The 19,250-nt window shown below is 37.9% G+C and overlaps 1 protein-coding gene across 2 annotated transcripts in view; it reads left to right on the top strand.

The window, feature by feature from the left end:
• Window positions 1-11,865, top strand: part of TMEM65 (transmembrane protein 65) — a 45,351-nt gene extending 33,486 nt beyond the window's left edge. For both annotated transcript variants that reach the window (XM_080939708.1, XM_080939707.1), the window contains 5 exons: window positions 72-139; window positions 4,293-4,347; window positions 5,074-5,116; window positions 6,909-7,014; window positions 9,255-11,865. In XM_080939708.1, the coding sequence (XP_080795834.1) occupies window positions 72-139; window positions 4,293-4,347; window positions 5,074-5,116; window positions 6,909-7,014; window positions 9,255-9,356 (374 nt within the window). In that variant the 3' untranslated portion in view covers window positions 9,357-11,865. The remainder of the gene's footprint in view (window positions 1-71; window positions 140-4,292; window positions 4,348-5,073; window positions 5,117-6,908; window positions 7,015-9,254) is intronic.
• Window positions 11,866-19,250: the final 7,385 nt, after the last annotated feature.

Here is a 19,250-nt window from a genome sequence, read left to right as displayed (position 1 = left end):
TTTCGTGTTTTGTTTATTCTAAAGTTATTAAGAAATTAAAATGTATTTTTCTGTGTTTTGATGTTTTTCAGTGTTCTTCCACAATGCGATACCTTTCGTAGGGTTTGGCTTTTTGGATAACGCAATTATGATTGTTGCAGTAAGTCCTCACCACTGTGTTTTGAGTAAATAAAGAAATTAGTGTGCTCTACATTTTCCTAATAACTTATATATTATACTGGTTAGGTTAATTAACAGTGTGCAAGTTCAATTTTAAAGCATCAGGTATATTAATCATAAAACTTTTGGTAAGGCATGTAGACAAATGTTTATGGTTTATTTGATTCTCTTCTAACATTTTTATTAAGGAGCAAATGTGTGTAACATAGCTGGGTTCTTAGTTGTGTTGGTATTTGTTATTACATATAGAGGGTATTTGATTAGTTCATTGTTAAATTTCTCATTCTAGAATATCTTAGGTGTCTTTAGTCTTGGCATTTAATCCTATGATGTCCTAAGATTCACTTTGCAACATCTTCTGCCTTTGTTGCATTGTGTAGTATTATAAAAAGTTCCCCTTTTAGCCTTTCTTCTAGATTGCTTTATGGATATTAAGAGTAAATAGATCGAAGGTTAGCTAAATCCTTGGAAGAGAAAAAACTGTAAATTACTTATTACTTTTTATGTACCAGTTTGAAGTCCGAAGACTTTTTTTTTTTTAAACTGAGGCTTATTTGAAAAACAATGCTTCTCTGAGTTAGAACACTGAGAATTTATTGTGAGCTCCACAGAATCTATGAACTATTGTTAAGGAAACTACCCAGAAAGATGGTGGGAGAGAGGAGAAGGATGGGCAGTGGTGGGAAGAAAGGGGCAATGGAAGAATTTTTGGTGTTTTAGAACTCACCTGTCCTATGAATGAAGATAGATTTAGTCATAAAATAGAAAATCTTAAAAGTAAATTTTATAATTGTTTTATAGGCTACAGGCGTTGTTTAAAATGTAAAATCAGTTCATTTGAAATGATGTGGTTGCCACAGGGTCTAGTCTTGCATCCAAATTAATGAGGACCTGGTTTCCTGTGCTTCAGCTATCCCTTTGGTTTAGGAGAGGTCTAGGGATCACAGCATCATGGAGTCAGCTTCAGTCAGCCATCATAATGACTCTGGCCTGTGCATGGGTTCAAAAGCACCTCCGCAGGGTTTCTTAGTAGCATGCCGTGGCAAGACCAGACTTCCAAAGACTGACACAAATTAATTGAGTGGGTCTAAGATATAATTCTAGAATGGTCTCTTTTTAGGATTATTTTTCTAGTATACATATAAGAATAAAATTGATCAGTGTATGAATGTTAGACAAGTATTTAATTATTTACAACTACACTGCTTTTTTTGATCTACTAACATAGAGTTGTCTAAATTACTGTTATTAATTCAAAGCATATCTACTTGTAATAAAAGCTTCTTTGTGTTGAGTTTATAAGCTGTAGTTGATTGAGTACAGGTTTTTTTGTTAGAGAGCATCTCTGTGCTAAATATTTCGGTTTGCCATCATTTTAGTGCTCGAAGCCACCATTGTAATACATTTCCTTAATAAGGCACACCTTAAAGACTCAGGTGTTGAAATACTGTTGGGGTAGTTTGAAGAGAGAGAGGAGAATGGAAGTTAATAGCTTGTTAGATCTGTGCAGGATCTTATATAAAGCTGAAGAGCATCTGTGTGCAGTGGAGCTATTGATGGGACCTCACCAAACCTAGCAAAACAAACCAGTCTCCAGTCACTTCAGTATTATTGGTTATCTGTGTTCCTTGGAGCTATGCCTCATTCCCTAGCATATCAGAGTAGAGGGTTTTTCCAGACCTGAGATTAACTCCAGATTACCAATAACCTATTTACATACAATCCGTCTTCAAGGATACACCCTTGGCTTTTATTGAAATAGTATTTTAAATTACTAACTTCAACACCCAATGAAGAGGAATAATGGTTTTGACAAAAATACTATTTCAGTAATTGAAGGCTATTTCCAAGAGGGTGACATGTTCCAATGAGGTGTTTTATTTAAGTCCAGAGATGAGCACAGATGAGTGAAAGGGAACCGAGTAATCACTGCTGTCTACCAATGTGTCTTTTCCATTTGCTTTGTTTTTGCCCTTTACCATGTTTTAAAGCACAGATGGTCTTTTCTCATTGTGGAGCAGATATGAGTGTTTCAGACAAGGCGAGTTATACTGTCCTCTGCTCTATCATGTTATAAACTTACCCTTTTCCTTATCATAGATGTACCTTAATGGCTTTGTAGTTAAATTTTTCTGTAGTCAACTATATAGGGTGAAGTAGACCTTTATTATTGGCTGCTAGTAATAATATGCTTAGGTTATAGAGCTTATTATAACTGTATATTACTGGATTGCTTTTTGTAATTTATATTTGAGTCATTGGGTAATTGATTTGTTTTGCAATTCAATTAGAATAAAAATTTTAAGAGTAGGTTAATTGTAAAGTAAGAGTAATTAAGGTGATAAAGTTTAACTCTGATAACTGGTGCAGATTTATTTTAATTCCCATCCTGTCTATTTAAACAAAAGTTTTTGGAATGCAGAACAATATAAAGCTAATATTTTATTGTAAATAAATTTAGGGAATTGTTTCTTGATCTATAAAGCATGCAGAGACTTCTTGTTTCTTTCTTTTTTAAATATTTATTTACTTTATGTATATGAGCACTCTGTCACTGACACCAGAAGAGGCCATTGGGTCCAATTACTATTACTTCGTGTGTGTAGTGGTAAGGCTGAAACCTGGAACCTTGTGCATGTGGGCAGATACTCTGCCCACAGAGCTACAGCCTCAGCTCACATAAATGCCTTAAAAGGTTCTTCTTGGTTTTTTGCAATGGCTCGCCACTCTTACGGGTGCTGTCACATTTATGATTTACTGTACACAGCTTTGTAGTGGTGCTCTGCCATCTTTACATTTGTACAAGAGAATACACATCTTTGTTATTTTTCTCTCTGTTCATGTTTTCCTTTTATTTCCCTCAGAAATCTGCTATTTTAGGTGCCTCTGGAAGTTAATAATTGTATGTGTCTAGGAGATGTGCATCAGGTTGTTTGGTCATATTCAGCAAGAAATCTGTCTTCAAGGGATAGGACTGAGAGTAGAGGGACAGGAGAAGTGAGGAAAATGTTCTCCAGGTTTTACGCCCTGGACTGACTGATGATTTGTGTAGCACAGGAGACAGCCTCTTTTTAAAAATATTGATAGTTAATTTATTTTAAATGTCCATTGCCTGTCTTCTAAAGAGTGCATGAAAACTAAGTTTACCTCCATCAAGGATTGGAACTGAATTAGCAAAATAGACCTAGAGCCTCCAATGTCTGGGAGCCTGGGTGCCACGCACCCCCGTCCCCTCACTGCCACCTCTGTCACATGGGTGGGAAACATGAGCTCCTCCTCTTTACACAAGGGGATATAAATGTGGGGACAGCTGATGAGTAGATCCAGTGGGTCCTCATTACTCTGTCCTCAATGTTGTTGACAGTTAATGTCCCTATGTAAACATATGAATTCCAGCTGCACTATTTAATGGCTAAGGAACCAAAGGTGTTTAGGAAAATCTTTCTAATGGAGGTTTTCCTAGAAAATCATTTAGTCTTTCAAATCTTTTGCTAGAGTAAACAATAGTACAATATGTTTACAGAACTTAGCACCTGTCCATTCATCTTTGTGCTCAAAGAGCTTTCTGGGCTCAGTGGTTAAGAGGCTGTTCTTCCAGAAGTCCTGAGTTCAAATCCTGGCAGCCACATGGTGGCTCACAACCATCTGTGATGAGATCTGATGCCCTCTTCTGGAGTCTGAAGACAGCTACACTGTACTTACATATACTAAATTTTTAAAAAAATCTTTAAAAAAAAGCTTTAAAATGTATTTCTGGGAGATAGAAAAGTAAAATTAAGAATCTAGAAAGTAGGTTCTTAATGATGAATTGATTACTACATGCATTGCTATTTATTTTTAGGAAGGCTCAATTTTAGTGGATAAAATGTGATTGGTTATTTTGTCATAAATATATATGTATAAAGAGAATTAAAATATAGAATATAATAAATACATAAGGATATATAAATATAGACTTAACATAGGATATACAGAGAAAATTAAGCATATAATCTCATACTGTGCACATTTATGGGTCGTTTGGGGTGTAATTTTTGTGGTAGCAGCATATTGACTACATAGTCTGTTTTTATTCATGTTGATATTATTTTGTAGCCATGTCAGCTTTAATATTTTTCCCAATCACTTTTCAGGGAACCCAAATTGAATTGTCTATTGGAATTATTTTGGGAATTTCAACCATGGCAGGTATTTAATAATAGCAAGTGTTAAAAGCCTTATTGTCTGAATATTGTTTTAAAATGTCAGTAAGTTAGATTTAGAGGATTATAATTTATTTTAAATGAATTTGCTCACTGAAATATTTATTTGTTTAGATATCTTTAATGTTAATATTCTTGTTCTTAGTTTTTTTTTGTATATGTTCCTCCCTCTCACCCCCCAAGAAATGTAAGTAATTTATGTTAGTAGGTAACAGAACTCAACTAAATTGTCTGTGTTAAAGTAGTTTTTTTCTCATAATTCAGTATTACCAGTAAATCTTTTTACCTTTGTCACTATTAAATTATTTATTTTCAAGTTGAGTAGAAAAAAAAAATTAAAAGAAGTATTTTTCTTCATTTACTTTCTTGAGTTGTGCTTGCTAACTTGGCTTTATCCTTGAACTACCAATATCCAAATTTCCCAAAGCAAACATCACTCTAAATTTCAGTGTTGAAATGAGAACAGAAATTTTTTTACCATGATAGGTTAACACTCTATTCATGGAGGCAGAATATTACAATTTTAGGGTCATGCTTCATTTTAAACTCTTGGCACCTGGAGCTATCCCCGAGCTGCTTCAAATATAGTTGTTACAGCCGAGAAATAGGTTGGCTCTAGAAGACCAGGGCTCAGTGTCTCTCATGTGATGTAATACTGTGACCTTTGCTGGCTTGATTTTGATAATTCATTATGTGTTTTTCAAATTTGCAGCTGCTGCTTTGGGAAATCTTGTTTCAGATTTAGCTGGACTTGGGTAGGTTAACTCGTGATTCATTTCTGCAGTTATGTATAGACACACTCTCGTCTTTGTTACTCTCTAATTAACAAGCCTTTAAAACGACATGTATTTTCCTTTGGGTGCTGAAACTAAAAGTTTAAGTTGAATATTTCTATATCAGTAGTACTAAATATTTGTTGGACATTAACTATAGCTGTTGGGACAATGTGCTAATAACATTGAATAGTGGCTCTAAGAATAGATAAAACCATGTCACTATATAGCAAAATAGAATTTCTGTTTATGGAAGATATATTTATGGACATCTACAATGGGAACAGAGAATCTCTGTCGTTTTTCCACTTCCTTTTACTTACAAAATGCCCCAAAGATAAAGAGAGATAATAGCCCAAATTTGAAGATACTGACCTGCAAAGGAAATAGTGTCCAAGGCTGTCTCTGTCTGTCTGTCTGTCTATCTTTCTCTGTCTCTCTCCTCCCTTCTTCCCCCTTTCTCTCTCTCTCTCTCTCTCTCTCTCTCTCTCTCTCTCTCTCACACACACACACACACACACACACACACTCAGTAAGAGAGTGAACACAGACAGGGTCTTATGCATTTATGCTAAGGGTACAATCCACCTCTGAGCCACCCTACAGTCTTCAGGTATATTATGTTGACTTAGCCATTTCTCTTTCTTTTATATGGTAGGAAGGATAACACAAACAGAGGATGGCTGCCCTGAAAAGCCAGCTTTCTCCTTTACTTCCAGGTGGCAGATGGCCTGGACTGCTTCCCGGGCTTGGGAAAGCAGAGAAGTTAGCATTCAGCATTAGAATAAACCCCTCTCTCTCCCTCTCTCTCCTTTGCCCCTCTCTCCACCTCCCTCTTTTCTCCCTCTCTTTTTCACTTCCCCCTCTCCCTCTCTTCCCCTCCCCCTTCTTTCCCTCCCTCTCTTCTCCTCTCTTTTTCCCTTTCTCTCCCCTCCTCCCCTCTGTCATTGACATTGTCTTATCTTGACTACTCAAGGGGTTTATTTTGAAATTTGCACCTAGTAGGAGTCTATTTGTCTAGGCAGAGACAGTTTTATAAGTGATCCAACCCTTAATATTAGACATCTGCACTTGGGTTTGAGGCCAACCTAATTTTGAGGTTCTTTTTGTTTGTTTGTTTTTTTTTTTTTTTCTGTAGGGCCATGATAAGAATTTTATATTCCTGGAATTCTTGACATAAATCTTATCTTTATAGAGAGATACAGACTCTTTAGCATTTTCATTTATTATTTCCAAACTTTAGGCTTAATATTGACAGTATTATAGCTTCTATATAGCTTTTTGACGTATTAATGAAACAAACGATAGATTTTAAAGCCTCTTAGTTTTAGATTGAAGTCTAAAGACTTTTATGAAGAGCTTCTGTGTTTGAGAACTATTTCTCCTGTTTCCCTCCTCTCACAAGTACCACTTTATATATGTTCTTAGATGCACACTTTCAAAATGTCTGAAGCCAGAATGTGTCTAATGCTTGTTAAGGTACATAACTGGCAGGCTCTTTCTTTCTGATAGTACTTAAACTAAGATCAGTGGTTACTTAGAATTTATCACATCGGTTGGGCTGTAAGTTCTAGGCTGTCATTCTTAAGTATATTAATCTGATAATTTTTAAAAGCTTACTTTCTGATCATAATTATCAAATTAAATCATATATTCAAACACTTTGCTTTGGGGTTGAAGTAGAGCAATTTTTGTATATATATCTTTTCAGTGGTTGGTTTTTACTCTCTGCAGACATTCGCATGCCACTTTAAACTCTCTTGTTCTCTTCAAGCCTTGCAGGTTATGTCGAGGCCTTGGCCTCCAGGTTAGGCCTCTCAATTCCTGATCTCACACCAAAGCAAGTTGACATGTGGCAAACACGTGTCAGCACACACTTGGTAAGTTACATGGTTTATAAGCATGAACCTAATGGTCAGCATGGCAGTTTTCAGACTATAATTGATTTGAGTTTTACCTGGGCCTTGGACATTTTCAGAAAAATAATTTGTTATCCATTATTTTTTTACTAGCATACTTGATTGATTTAAGAAAAACCAACAACAAAAAACATTGTGCACCTTGGTTAATATGAAGGACTTGAGCACCCAAATATTTTGCAATTCTTTGTTCATTCTGGAACTGATTCTCATCTATACTGTAGTTGTCCGCTGGTGGTCACTCCTGAGCATTACTGTGGACTGATGGGGAGGAAAGGTCAAATAGTAATGGACTGAAATGTTAATGGTGGCAAGGAACACTGCTACCCTAGCATTTCTAAGGGGAGCAGGAAGGGACCCTTGGTCACTATGGGTGATAGTGAAAGACAGAATGGGTGGGTGGTTGGGGGTGTCTTAGCATTGGTCATATCATAGGGCAGTCATGAGCCAAATAGTAGTCTGTTGAAACATGAATGAACAAAACATTTTGATAAAAATAAGAATTTAAGATTAGCTTTATTAGTATCTGGACAGAACAAAGTTTTCTTGCTATATCTCTGAAACTATAGTTCCTTTAAAAGTATTCACATGAGATCGACAGATTTAACTGTTAATATAAAGCACAGGCATACCACTGCCTCCACAGCAGACAACACAGTTCCGTAGACTGGAAAGTGTTATATACATATTGTCAACGTTGATATCTACTCTGAAAGTTATTACAGATACTCCACAATCTGATTGCTAACTGGATGCTGTCCAAGAGAAAACATTCCCTTTAGGGCTGTAGATTATGTAGCTAACATAGCTTCCGTAATGTCAGATGGGACTTACTGTGTCTCTGTTTTCTTAACTAGAAGTCCAGGAGGAAAGATTAACTATATGTGATTGGTCTTTGTCTTGGGTTTAACTGGTACAGAGTTTAGTATACAATAGAATCTCAATAATTTTGTATGAAAGAAGAAAACTTAATTGAGGGGCTGAAGAAATGGTTCACACATTAGGAGTGTTCTTGTAGAGTTCAGTTTCCAGCACTCAGCTCGCTCACAACTGCCCATAACTCCAGTTCCAGGGGGTATCCAGTGTCCTCTTTTGGTCTCTGGACATCAGTACTCACATGCACATATCCATACACAAAGACATACATGCACACAAATAGTTTAAAATGATAAAACAAGTATTTTAAAGAAAGAAAATCTAATTGAAAAGTTTAAATATGATAGTCATCAGGAATGTAAAATTTGGAATCCTTTATAGAAGTAAAATTTTAGGGAGGTCACGTCTTCCCAATGCAGGGGAATGCCAAGGCACTGAGGTGGAGAGGGTGATTGGGAGCTAGTGTACCTTTGTGAAGACAAGTAGAGTGGGATAGGGGATGGGAGCAGGTGGGGGAAAGGGCTAACATTTCAAAGGTAAATGCAGAGAGTATCTAATAAAAATTAAATAAGGCTACTATGAAATAAATTAAAACGTTTCACAATGTAGGTTTCACAATGTAGATTGCAAAAATCTTGGTATGATATACATACATAATTAAAATTGGCACATGTGCATTTGTAGTTTTGTCAAGTGTGAAAGACTTCATGACCATAGTCTATGAAGATGCACAAATATTAACATTTAATTTTTAAACTATCAGTACATAGAACCCTTCAGTGTCATGTCTCAATTGTGGGGATGTAGGGGTAGGTTTTTTATGGTTAGGAAAGCTTTTAGGAGTCAAGAACCCACTATTGAGTGGAACTTGAAAGTCTTTAAACTAATGTATTACAGAACACATGCACAGGCAGAGAAGCAGAGAGAAGCACTGTTTCTATAATAGCTGTACCCGCTATAATTTGGCAGACACGGGACTGAGGACTGAAGGACAGGATAGAAGGGAATCAAGTCCAGACACACTGAGAATAGCTGGTACCCCCTCCTGTGCCAGTTTCTGATATTAAGAAACACATATGATTAAAAAATTTTGTACTTGAATATTTCTTTGATGTCATGTTGATGTTTTGTTTCTTCTGTTTCTTCTAATTTTAATGTGACATGTTCTTGAGTGTTTGGTAGCTTATTTTAATAAGTAGGTTTCTTTAATCAACAGCAATACAGTTGTAGTGGGAATTTCATAGTATGTGGCAATGGATATTTAAGCAAGAATACCTCTTTTCAGGACACGTAACTTTAAGAAATACTCTCTTCTGTTTCCCTAGGGCAAGGCTGTTGGGGTGACTATCGGCTGCATACTAGGAATGTTTCCTTTGATTTTCTTTGGAGGAGGTGAAGAGGATGAAAAACTGGAAACAACAAATTAGTCATCTTAGAACACCTATAAAAAGATGTAAACTAATGTACCTCAGTCATTAAATATACTGTCACAAAATTTAGCAGTGAAGACAGTAACAGTGTATAGATATGGGATCAAATAATTCAGCATGTATCATGGAAACACTAACTTATTGTGGCTTGGTCTTCTTAAGACATCTTTTTAAAAACTACTTAGTATCATTTTATGTAAATTGTTGAGATGCTTTTCATCAATGGCAGTCAACCTGTTACCTTTTTCTTCTATGTATCAATATATTATTTAACTTTCAGTGGTTGGTATTGTATTGTACTGACTTGGGGTTTGCTTATTTGTTATATAACATGCATGGGAATTTATGTTTTTTTCCCTGATGGTTATAATTCAGTGCTGAGGTTTTTCCCAAATTATTTAAGATGTTTAATATCAGCTAAAATTTTAACTCCCTGCCTGGCGGTATCACTTCTGTTCTATTTCACAGTAAACATTTACAATCATATAAATCCACTCAGTTTTAAATGTCCACATCTATCCAAAATGAAGCAGTGTTTTAAGTATATCTGACTATTTTAATTTTGAGCCACGCTGTCTTAAGAGCCAGAGGTAAGTCAGAAAGAACAATTCTGACTTCCCTTTTACATAAACCATACATACTCACAAGTGTACTTATTTCTGATTGGCTTTTTACCTTTAATTTACAAACTATGAGCAATTCTGGATTGTGAAAGAAAGGCAGTGCTTGGATACGTCCTGTCTTTTAAACTAGGGATTACGAGAGTAGGGTGAACTAAGAAATCTATAATGACATTTGGAAATTAGGCTAATTATTTTTTTTTTACAGAAATAAAATGGAAAATTTCAAGGAGATCTATGGAGTAGATGACAGAGTTCAGGTGGTATTTGGGAGGTTCATGAAGCATCTGCTTTGTTACTTTGGAAAGATTTTTGCCCTAACTTGTTGTCCACAAGTTAGGAATGGAATGGAATGAGTCTAAATATCCCATGCCCAGAATCCTAATCTCATTAGATCTTGCTTTGTGACCTTTTGCTGGATGAGTATTTTAGAAACAACATGTATTTTCTGTTTTGCTCTTTGCTCTCTAGTCTAGTCAAATGTAACATGAGGAGATACCCTTTCTCCTATTTTTGGATTTTTTTCTTTCATGGTGATTACAGCACATGGTTGGCGAGAGCCACTTGCATCTGTGGCATGTGTCTGACCTAAGCACAGTCCTGAGAACCCTGAGCTTTCGTTTCTGAACTCTTCTTTCCATTTGCTCCACTACACATGCTGAAAAGTTATGTGTAGCAGAATAGTTAGACATATAGAAGAGGGAAATTGAAGTTAGAATCTGTACTGGCTGGTTCTGTGTCAACTTGACAGAGAAAGGAGCCTCAGTTGAGGAAATTCCTCCATGAGATCCAGCTGTAAGGCATTTTCTCAACTAGAGATCAAGGGGGGAGGGCCCAGCCCATTGTGGGTGGAGCCATCCCAGGGCTGGTAGACCTGTTTCTATAAGAAAGCAGGCTCAGCAAGCCAGGGGAAGCAAGCCAGTAAGTGACATCCCTCCATGGCCTCTGCATCAGTTCCTGCTTCCTGACCTGCTTGAGTTCCAGTCCTGACTTCCTTTGGTGATGAACAGCATGTGGAAGTGTAGGCTGAATAAATCCTTTTCCTCCCCAGCAATGGTTGGTAGCAGCTGTTAGTAGAAGCCCAAGGATCTAGCAGATGCTCCGTCCCACAAGGGAAGCAGGCTAAGAGAGAGAGAGAGCCTTCCTTCTTCCAATGTTCTTATGTAGGTCTCCAGCAGAAGGTGTGTCCCAGATTAAAGGTGTACACCACCACACCTGGAGCTGGACTCCCTTTGTCTCAGATGACCTTGAGCCCAGAGATCTTCTGGTTTTAGTGTCCTAAGATCCATAGCCTCTGTGCCTCAAGATCAGGATGACAGGTGAGCCTCCCAATTCTGGATTGTGGTTCATTCCAGATACAGTCAAGTTGACAACCAGGAGTAGCCACTACCGAATTTAATCCTTGGGGAATTAAAATGATTCATGTTTGCTAAGTTGACTGAAAAAACTTCACATGACTATGCTTTTTAAATCTTATTCTGGAGTTTTCTTGCACATAATTATCTTTTAAAGATTTCTTTTCCTTAAGAAAGCATGTCACATATTGTTCCTTTTTGTACTTTGGGATGATTTAGTCCTTTCCACTTATAGAATTTAAGGAAAGATAGCATAAAAAACATGAGATTCTCATAAACACAAGTAAGTTTTGATCAAATTGCATCACGGGACTTGAGGTTGCAGACAGATTCATCTTTTGTGTCTTTGTCCACATGTCACATGGACAGCAAGCACAGGGTTGGTAGGCTAGAATGCATCTTTTACTTTCTATGTAAGCATGTGAATGCTGTTTTCCTCATTCTGTGTATTGATGGCTCTTCCTGTCTTTGTTTTTAAGTGTTGTATTGTGGTGCTTAACTTTTCTTCTTATTAAATACCATCTCCAGAAACTTGTCTTGGCGTTTAGAAAGCACTTTTGCTTGTTGATTTCCTTTTCCTTTCTCTTGAAAAATCTCCTAGTCCTTATTAACACAATTAATGCCAGTTTCGTTGAAAACTTCAGTCATGGAAGGTGTAGCTTTTCACATGAAAGACATTCTAATTTTCAGTCAAAAGATTTGAATCATATTTAATCAACAAACTGCTTTGAATCGTTACGATGCTTAGCTTTCAAAAGCAGACAAACAAAATTGAAGTCTCTGTCTTCGACCAAAGGTATCATTTTCTCAAGCTGACCTAATATGGTGCTTTGCAGTGTGATTTCTGCAGGTGGCTCCCTTTAAGTTAATGACCCCATAGGACCAGTGTTCAGCGGTTTTTCAGCAGAGAATCTGACGCCAACTGAAACTGGACTGCCCTGTTTCTCATAGCAGGTTCTCTATCAGTGTTAGAGCTGCGGCGAGCTGTACCCTGAGCTGCAGTAGTACTGTTTGTTCAGAGTCCATGCTGTTTGTATATTATGATTTATTGACTTGTTGATGCATGTAAACCGGGTGCATTTTGTTGCCTCTGTATGTTAAATAGTGACCAATATTTTTATGAAAGAATTGAACAAAAATATCTTTTAAGACATTTGGAATGTGGCTTTGATTTTAAAACTTGGTTTTCTTATCAGTCTCAGAGGCTCTGGGTTATTCTCATGACGGCTATTGTATCGTTGAGACAGCACTTGGAGTAGTTTTCCACACACCCTTAGAGCTTCTATTGACGTGAACCCTGTGGGGTGTGAGAGAGAAGTGATTCTCAAGGTCTCAGTGCCAGGCTCTTCAGCCCCAGCCACCCTCAGACTGGTCAGTTAGCTTCAGGCTTTTCCAGGCAGGACACTGAAAGCAGTAGAAAGAAGGCTTTAAACTTTCACAGTGCTTTTTGATCTTATTCACATTCTTTCCATGTTCTTTTCTCACCTGACTTTGAGCCCCCTACTTCACCCCCACCCCATCCTCCATCCCACCAAGGACAAATTGCCCTGCTAAATATTCCAGGCTGAGTGGCTTCACTGGAGTGTGGCTGGCTTCTTAAGGGCTGGCCACTCTTAGAGAAAACAGACCCTTTCCCAGCAACTAGCAAAAGACAATAGAAGTTTTTGTCTACACCAAAAGTTTGTGTAAATTGTTTTGAAGTAAATCTGACTAGTTTTAGAATTCTACTTTATTTATGGACATTTTTATTGTGGTGTAATTTGTACTGTAATGAAGTGTCTGAGGAATAGAATCAGTTTTCCACCCACATCTCTTTTGAGGTGTTCAGGTTTCTGGGAACGATTACTTAATCTGCTTTTCCTCATGTAAAGTTGTGTAGACTTAGAAAGTAGATTCCCGTTCATACCGTGAATTATTTGAAATGATAAGAAATGTGTTTTGGATTGCACTGTGATGGTGGTGGCAGTAGCAACACTGTCACCTTCCTTTTATGAACACTGCCTTGTTGCTGTGTGCTGCACTGTTTCATACACAGGGCCACAGTTAATCCCAGCAGTGCTGTTGGTGCAGGTGGCCCATTACTTCCCAGTGGACTTGAATTCGTTTTGTCCATGTGTACAGCATATGGTCTTATGTGATAGGACATCATTTTCATGAACTTCATGTTATCTGCTGTTTTAATAAAGAAATTCAAATTCTTTTTACAAAGAAAAAATATTATTTTTAAAGAAAAACATTTTCTCATGTATAACCTAAGCAGTTCTTATTTGAAATCTCAAGCTTTGCTTGATAAATTCTGTGAGTTTGGTTACATACAGTGTGCTTAGGAACTGTCCAAGGCACCAATACCTATTGTTTGTGAGGTGTTTTTATTTTTCTCTCTCTTTTTTTAAGCACAACTATTTATTTGCATTAGATCAAGGAGATTACAGAATATATCGTTTTCATGCATTTGTTAGGATTCTATATATATGTTAGCATGATAAATGGTTTAGGTCACAATAGGTGTTTTTGTTTGAATGAAGTTATTTTGGAGATATATTTACATGATGAAATAACCTATTATTTATCTAATTGCATTTTTTTTTTACACAAAGAGAAAGAGTATTTATTCTGCAGAAACAACCAGCATGTAGGGTCAACCATTTTTGGGCAAAGGCACACAGGCCTTCTTATACGGAACCCAGGGAACTCTCTAGAAGAATTAGGTAATCTAAAATTTCATTGGTGGGTGCTGGAGGGTCACAGGTGGTCAGTGGTCTGCATTCCTATGTCATGAACACTTAAACACAGGATGAGATAGGGCTGCCCACTGCCCAGCACAGATGGCCCATCCTGATATTTGCCCATCTTTGTGGTTCTCCCTAGGCTGTTTTTCTTTTTTCTTTCTTTCTTTTTTTTTTTTTTTGAAGGGTCTCTTCTTGACACCAAGTCTCACTATGCTGGTATCAATTTGAGGACATTATTTTTTATCTGTTTTCAAGTGCTGGAGTTAGAGGCATATACCACCATAAAGATTATTCTGCTGGCAACAAAGGTGAGGGAAAAGAACACAGAAATAAATGCACACGTAAAATGTTTTTATTTCAGTGTTAGGGTTAACAGATGGCACAAGAGTATAGGATTAGAAATACCAGTGATCCAAAATGGGGTTGTCAGGGAAGACAGGAAGCGAGCATGCACAGATAGGTGGCTGTGCAGAGAAGCATTCCTAGTTTCTAGGAAAATGATGTTGTGTTAATCTCAGACATAGGAAATAATATTTCCCCTTGGAGTGCATTGTGAGTGTTTTCCTCTTTACACTCAATGTCTGGACTAACCCTAAACATCAACACTCCCAGTGTTAGGATGAATATGTATCAGATGTTAAATGGATGGCAGTAGAAGAAAGTGTCCCAAGAGCGTGGAGAGGTGATTTTGGGATTAACCTGGCAGTCAGTAGCTGGTTTTGTCATGTGTTGTGTTCAACAGCAATCTGTGCTGCTGACCTATTAGGACTGACAAACAGAGTTAGGGTGGTTTGGCTGGGGGCTTGGCTTTTTGGTGGTGGTTGTTGCTGTTTTATCAGTGGAGGTGTCAGGTCTTTGTGGGATAAAGGTTGGGAGGGGTTGGGGAGGTGAGGTGGGATGGGGCTGGGTGTCTCTTGATGATATGTTTCACCTTGGCGTAGAGCATGGATGTCACTGATGTTTTTCACAAGCTGAGGTATGAAGATGTGCAAGCTTACCTCATTGCCTTGGAGAGATAACACCATTTTCTGTAATTACAAGAACTTCTTGTTTAAGTGGGAAAAAAGTGAGGGAGGAGGTGAGGAGGAGACCTTCCAGAGTAGTAGGATTAAGTAAGTATGTGAGATGGTGAAATTCAGTTGACCTTGAATTTGATAATAGTATGCAAACTGCATTTACATAGTGTTTTAGCATTCACAAAGCACATGCATAGATACTACACAGAAATGGGCTTTAAAAGACTGCTAATGCAAAAATAGCACAAAACAAGCTGGGAGGTACCTTAGGAATAAGGATCTTCTTGGACCCTGACCTGGAAGTTCTGGAAGTTCAGGCAGCACTCCTGTTGTGCGTCAGACCCCATTTGTGTACACCTCCCGTGCTTTTCTCCTGCTTTCTTTTTCCGAACCTCAGGACCACAGAAGTAGGCTTTAGGATACTTTTCTGTTCCGTACTGTGACTTTAAAAACATACCAATCAAACATTCTCAAAAGAAAAAGGTTAGCTGGGCTTTAAATGTCAGGTCTGAGGAACAGATGTTTCCTCTCTGCTCACTGGCTCCAAGGCTCTGAAAGGAACCTGGCCTTTACTCTGCTCAGTGGCTCCTTGTCTGAAGAGGGACTAGTCACCCAAGTCACTCTGATTTCCTCTTTTGGAACTAGAGTGCCAACTGGGTCTTCAGAGAGTCCTTTGGACACCTGTATCCATCCTAACAGATTGTCGTGTGACATTCTGCACCACTTCTGACCTTTACACATTTTGCTTCTGGAAAGCTGATTACAGGTAGTTCTCTGTGCCACTGTTTTTATTACAGGTAATGAAATACTTAATGAGAAATGCAGGGTGTACAAGCGTTCTTTATTTAAAAATCAATTTCAAGGGCTGGGTGTGATGGTGCAGGCTTTTAATCCTAGCACTTGGGAGGCCCCAGGGTGAGTTCTGAGACTTCAAGGCCAGCATGATCTACATATGTAATTTCAAGTGGGGGGGGGGATTCATTGTGGGACCTTTTTAAGAAAAGAAGTACTCTTGGCTTATTTTCAGAAGGTGAGTGTTGGAGCTAATAGCTGTTGTCATCTCATCAATTTTGAAACTCTGCCCATTCCCGTTCTCCCCCATTTCCTTTGCAGTATGCACTGATTCTTCACTTTGGGGATTAACGTGTGTTTTCATAAGAGAACAGCTTTGTGGTTATGTCTTAAATTCAGTATCAAAGATTTTAAACATTTTTTTTTCTTCAAGATGCCTTTATTCTCCAAACATTTGAGGTTCCCCAAATGGCTTTTATGTAATACCGAGCTAGAGATGCAACTAACATGTTATGAAAATAATTTATTCATTTAGTATAGCTACAAACCAACTTCATGCTTACATAAGTGATACATACTTTATGAAAATTATTTTTCAAAAGTTAGTGAAGAGAAAAGAGTTTTACAGTTTTCCCAAATGTCTTTAATGTCTGGGTTACTAGAAACAGCTAGATTCTCACCTGTTTTGATCTGTTGGATATTGTTTGGCTTGGAGAAAATAAAACCTTACACAGAATACTGGTTGCAAAAGGAGGGAATATGTATTAGTGGTCTTTTGCTTGACTATATCTTCGAGTTCAAACTGTAAGCTTGGCAGTGAAGAACACAGTGTCTGCTTAGGTCCTGCTCAGATCTAGGCTTGTTCCTCCTGACTCCTTCCTTCTCTCTCTTCTTTTTTCCCTCAACTTCCACTCCACCCTCTCTTCCATCTTCTCTCTTTCTCTTCCTCCTTTCTTCTTCTCCTATTTACTTGTGTTTCCCATGTCGAGCTCAGATTCCTGGGCTCCAGGCACACTACCTCACTCTCTGTAGCTGCAGGCATACTTTTACTTTTGCTGTCAGTAAACGTACCGTGACAGAAAAAGAAACAATGCCTTAATGTATTAGGAAAAAGTTTTTGAACACACAAACTGCCTTAAAAACAAACACTGAAACTCTGCAGATCACACCTCCAGTTTGAGAACTGTGGTTTGAACTGCAGTGATTACATTAGCTCCAGGCACAGATATCAAAAATCCCAAGATAACAATAACAGAAACAAAACAGAAACTTGTGTCCTGACCTGGTAAAGGGGTTTTGCTTCAGAAAATGGTCAGAATCCTAGATTCCTGTTGTTTCAAGTATACTTTTTATACTTAAAGCCAATTCTTGATCTAAAGCAGTTGAATCCCATCAGTTATACCCATACCCTGCACAGGAAGGAATAAAGGAAGGTAAATGGCTCAAAGTTACTTAAATCACTATGTGATGTTCATCTGGTTCTCGCTCTCACAGCCATTGCAGTCCATTGAGCTCCACAGAGACAGTGCTGGGGCAAGTGAGAGCCAGATGGGCACTGATGACTCTGTGCCTCATGGAGGAAAATCAACTTAACATGGGCAAAGGAGATCCTAAGAAGCCGAGAGGCAAAATGTCCTCATATGCATTCTTTGTGCAAAGCTGCCGGGAGGAGCAGAAGAAGAAGCACCTGGATGCTTCTGTCAACTTCTCAGTTCTCCAAGAAGTGCTCAGAGAGATGGAAGACCATGCCTGCCAAAGAAAAGGGAACAGAAGGCTTGTTATGAAAGAAATGAAAACCTACACCCCCTACATTTTTTGGGGGGGAGACCAAAAAGAAGTTCAAGAACCCCAATACACCTAAGAGGCCTCATTCAGCCTTCTTGGTCTCTTCTAAGTACCACCCCAAAATCAAAGGCAAGCATCCTGGCTTATCCATTGGTGATGTTACAAAAAAACTAGGGGAGATGTGGAACAACACTCCCTTGGATGACAAGCAGCCATATGAGAAGAAGGCCGCCAAGCTGAAGGAGACGTACGAGGATATTGCTGCCTACAGAGCTAGAGGAAAACCTGATGCAGAAAAAAGGGTGTGGTCAAAGCTGAAAAGAGCAAGAAAAAAAAAGGAAGAGAAAGTCATAGATTGGAAGGATCAATATTGTAAAAATGGTCATCTTACGGTGCTCTAAGATCAAGAATCAATAAATGGGACTTAATGAGATTGCAAAGTTTCTGTAAGGCTAAGGACACTGTTAAGAAAATAAAACGATAACGAACAGATTGGGAAAAGATCTTTACCAACCCCACATCTGATAGAGGTCTAATATTCAATATATACAAAGAACTCAAGAAGTTAGACTCCAGAGACTCAAACAATCCTATTAAAAAATGGGGCACAGAGCTAAACAATGAATTCTCAATTGAGGAATATCAAATGGTTGAGAAGCACCTAAGGAAATGCTCGACATCCCTAGTCATCAGGGAAATGGAAATCAAAACAACTCTGAGATTCCACCTCACACCAGTCAGAAAGGCTAAGATAAAAAATTCAGATGACAGCACATGCTGGTGAGGATGTGGAGAAAGAGGAACACTCTTCCACTGCTGGCAGGGTTGTAAGCTGGTACAACCACTCTGGAAATCAGTCTGGCGGTTCCTCAGAAAATTGGACATAGTACTAACTAAAGACCCAGTTATTCCACGTCTGGACATATACCCCAAAGATGCTCCAACATACAGTAAGGACACATGCTCCACCATGTTCATCGCAGCCTTATTTATAATAGTCAGAAGCTGGAAAGAACCCAGATGTCCTTCAGTAGATGAATGAATACAGAAATTGTGGTATATTTACACAATGGAGTACTACTCAGCTGTTAGAAACAATGACTTTATATTAAACTCCTAGAAAAATGGATGTATCTAGAGAATATCATCCTGAGTGAGGTAACCCAGTTACAAAAGAACATACAATATGCAGTCACTGATAATTGGATACTAGCCTCAGAAAGCTTTGAATACCCAAGGAAACAACTCATAGACTGTATAAAGCTCAAAAAAAAAAAAAAAAAAAAAAAAGAAAAAGAAAAAGAAAGAAAGAAAGAAAGGCCAAAAAGTGGAAGCCTCAGTCCTTCTTAGAAATAATAATAATAATAAGTGTATAGCACCCTCTCAGAGTGGGGTACACCTAGACCTTAAACCATTAATAAGTCAAGAGCTAATTGCCTGTGGCAATTTTTGGTAGTCTTTACATACCAAATACTTTGACTATTTTCATGTTACATTTTGTTTTACATATACTTTATGATCTTTGTAAATAGTGAGATTTCAATGCATATTATCAAACCTTTAAAAAATCCAAGTACTGTGAAAAATATATCCA

Source organism: Micromys minutus, assembly GCF_963924665.1.
Source record: "Micromys minutus genome assembly, chromosome: 27".
In the NCBI taxonomy this organism is placed as follows: Eukaryota; Metazoa; Chordata; class Mammalia; order Rodentia; family Muridae; genus Micromys; species Micromys minutus.
The sequence above is the reverse complement of the archived record's forward strand: the minus strand, read 5'-3'. Positions and strand labels throughout refer to the sequence as shown.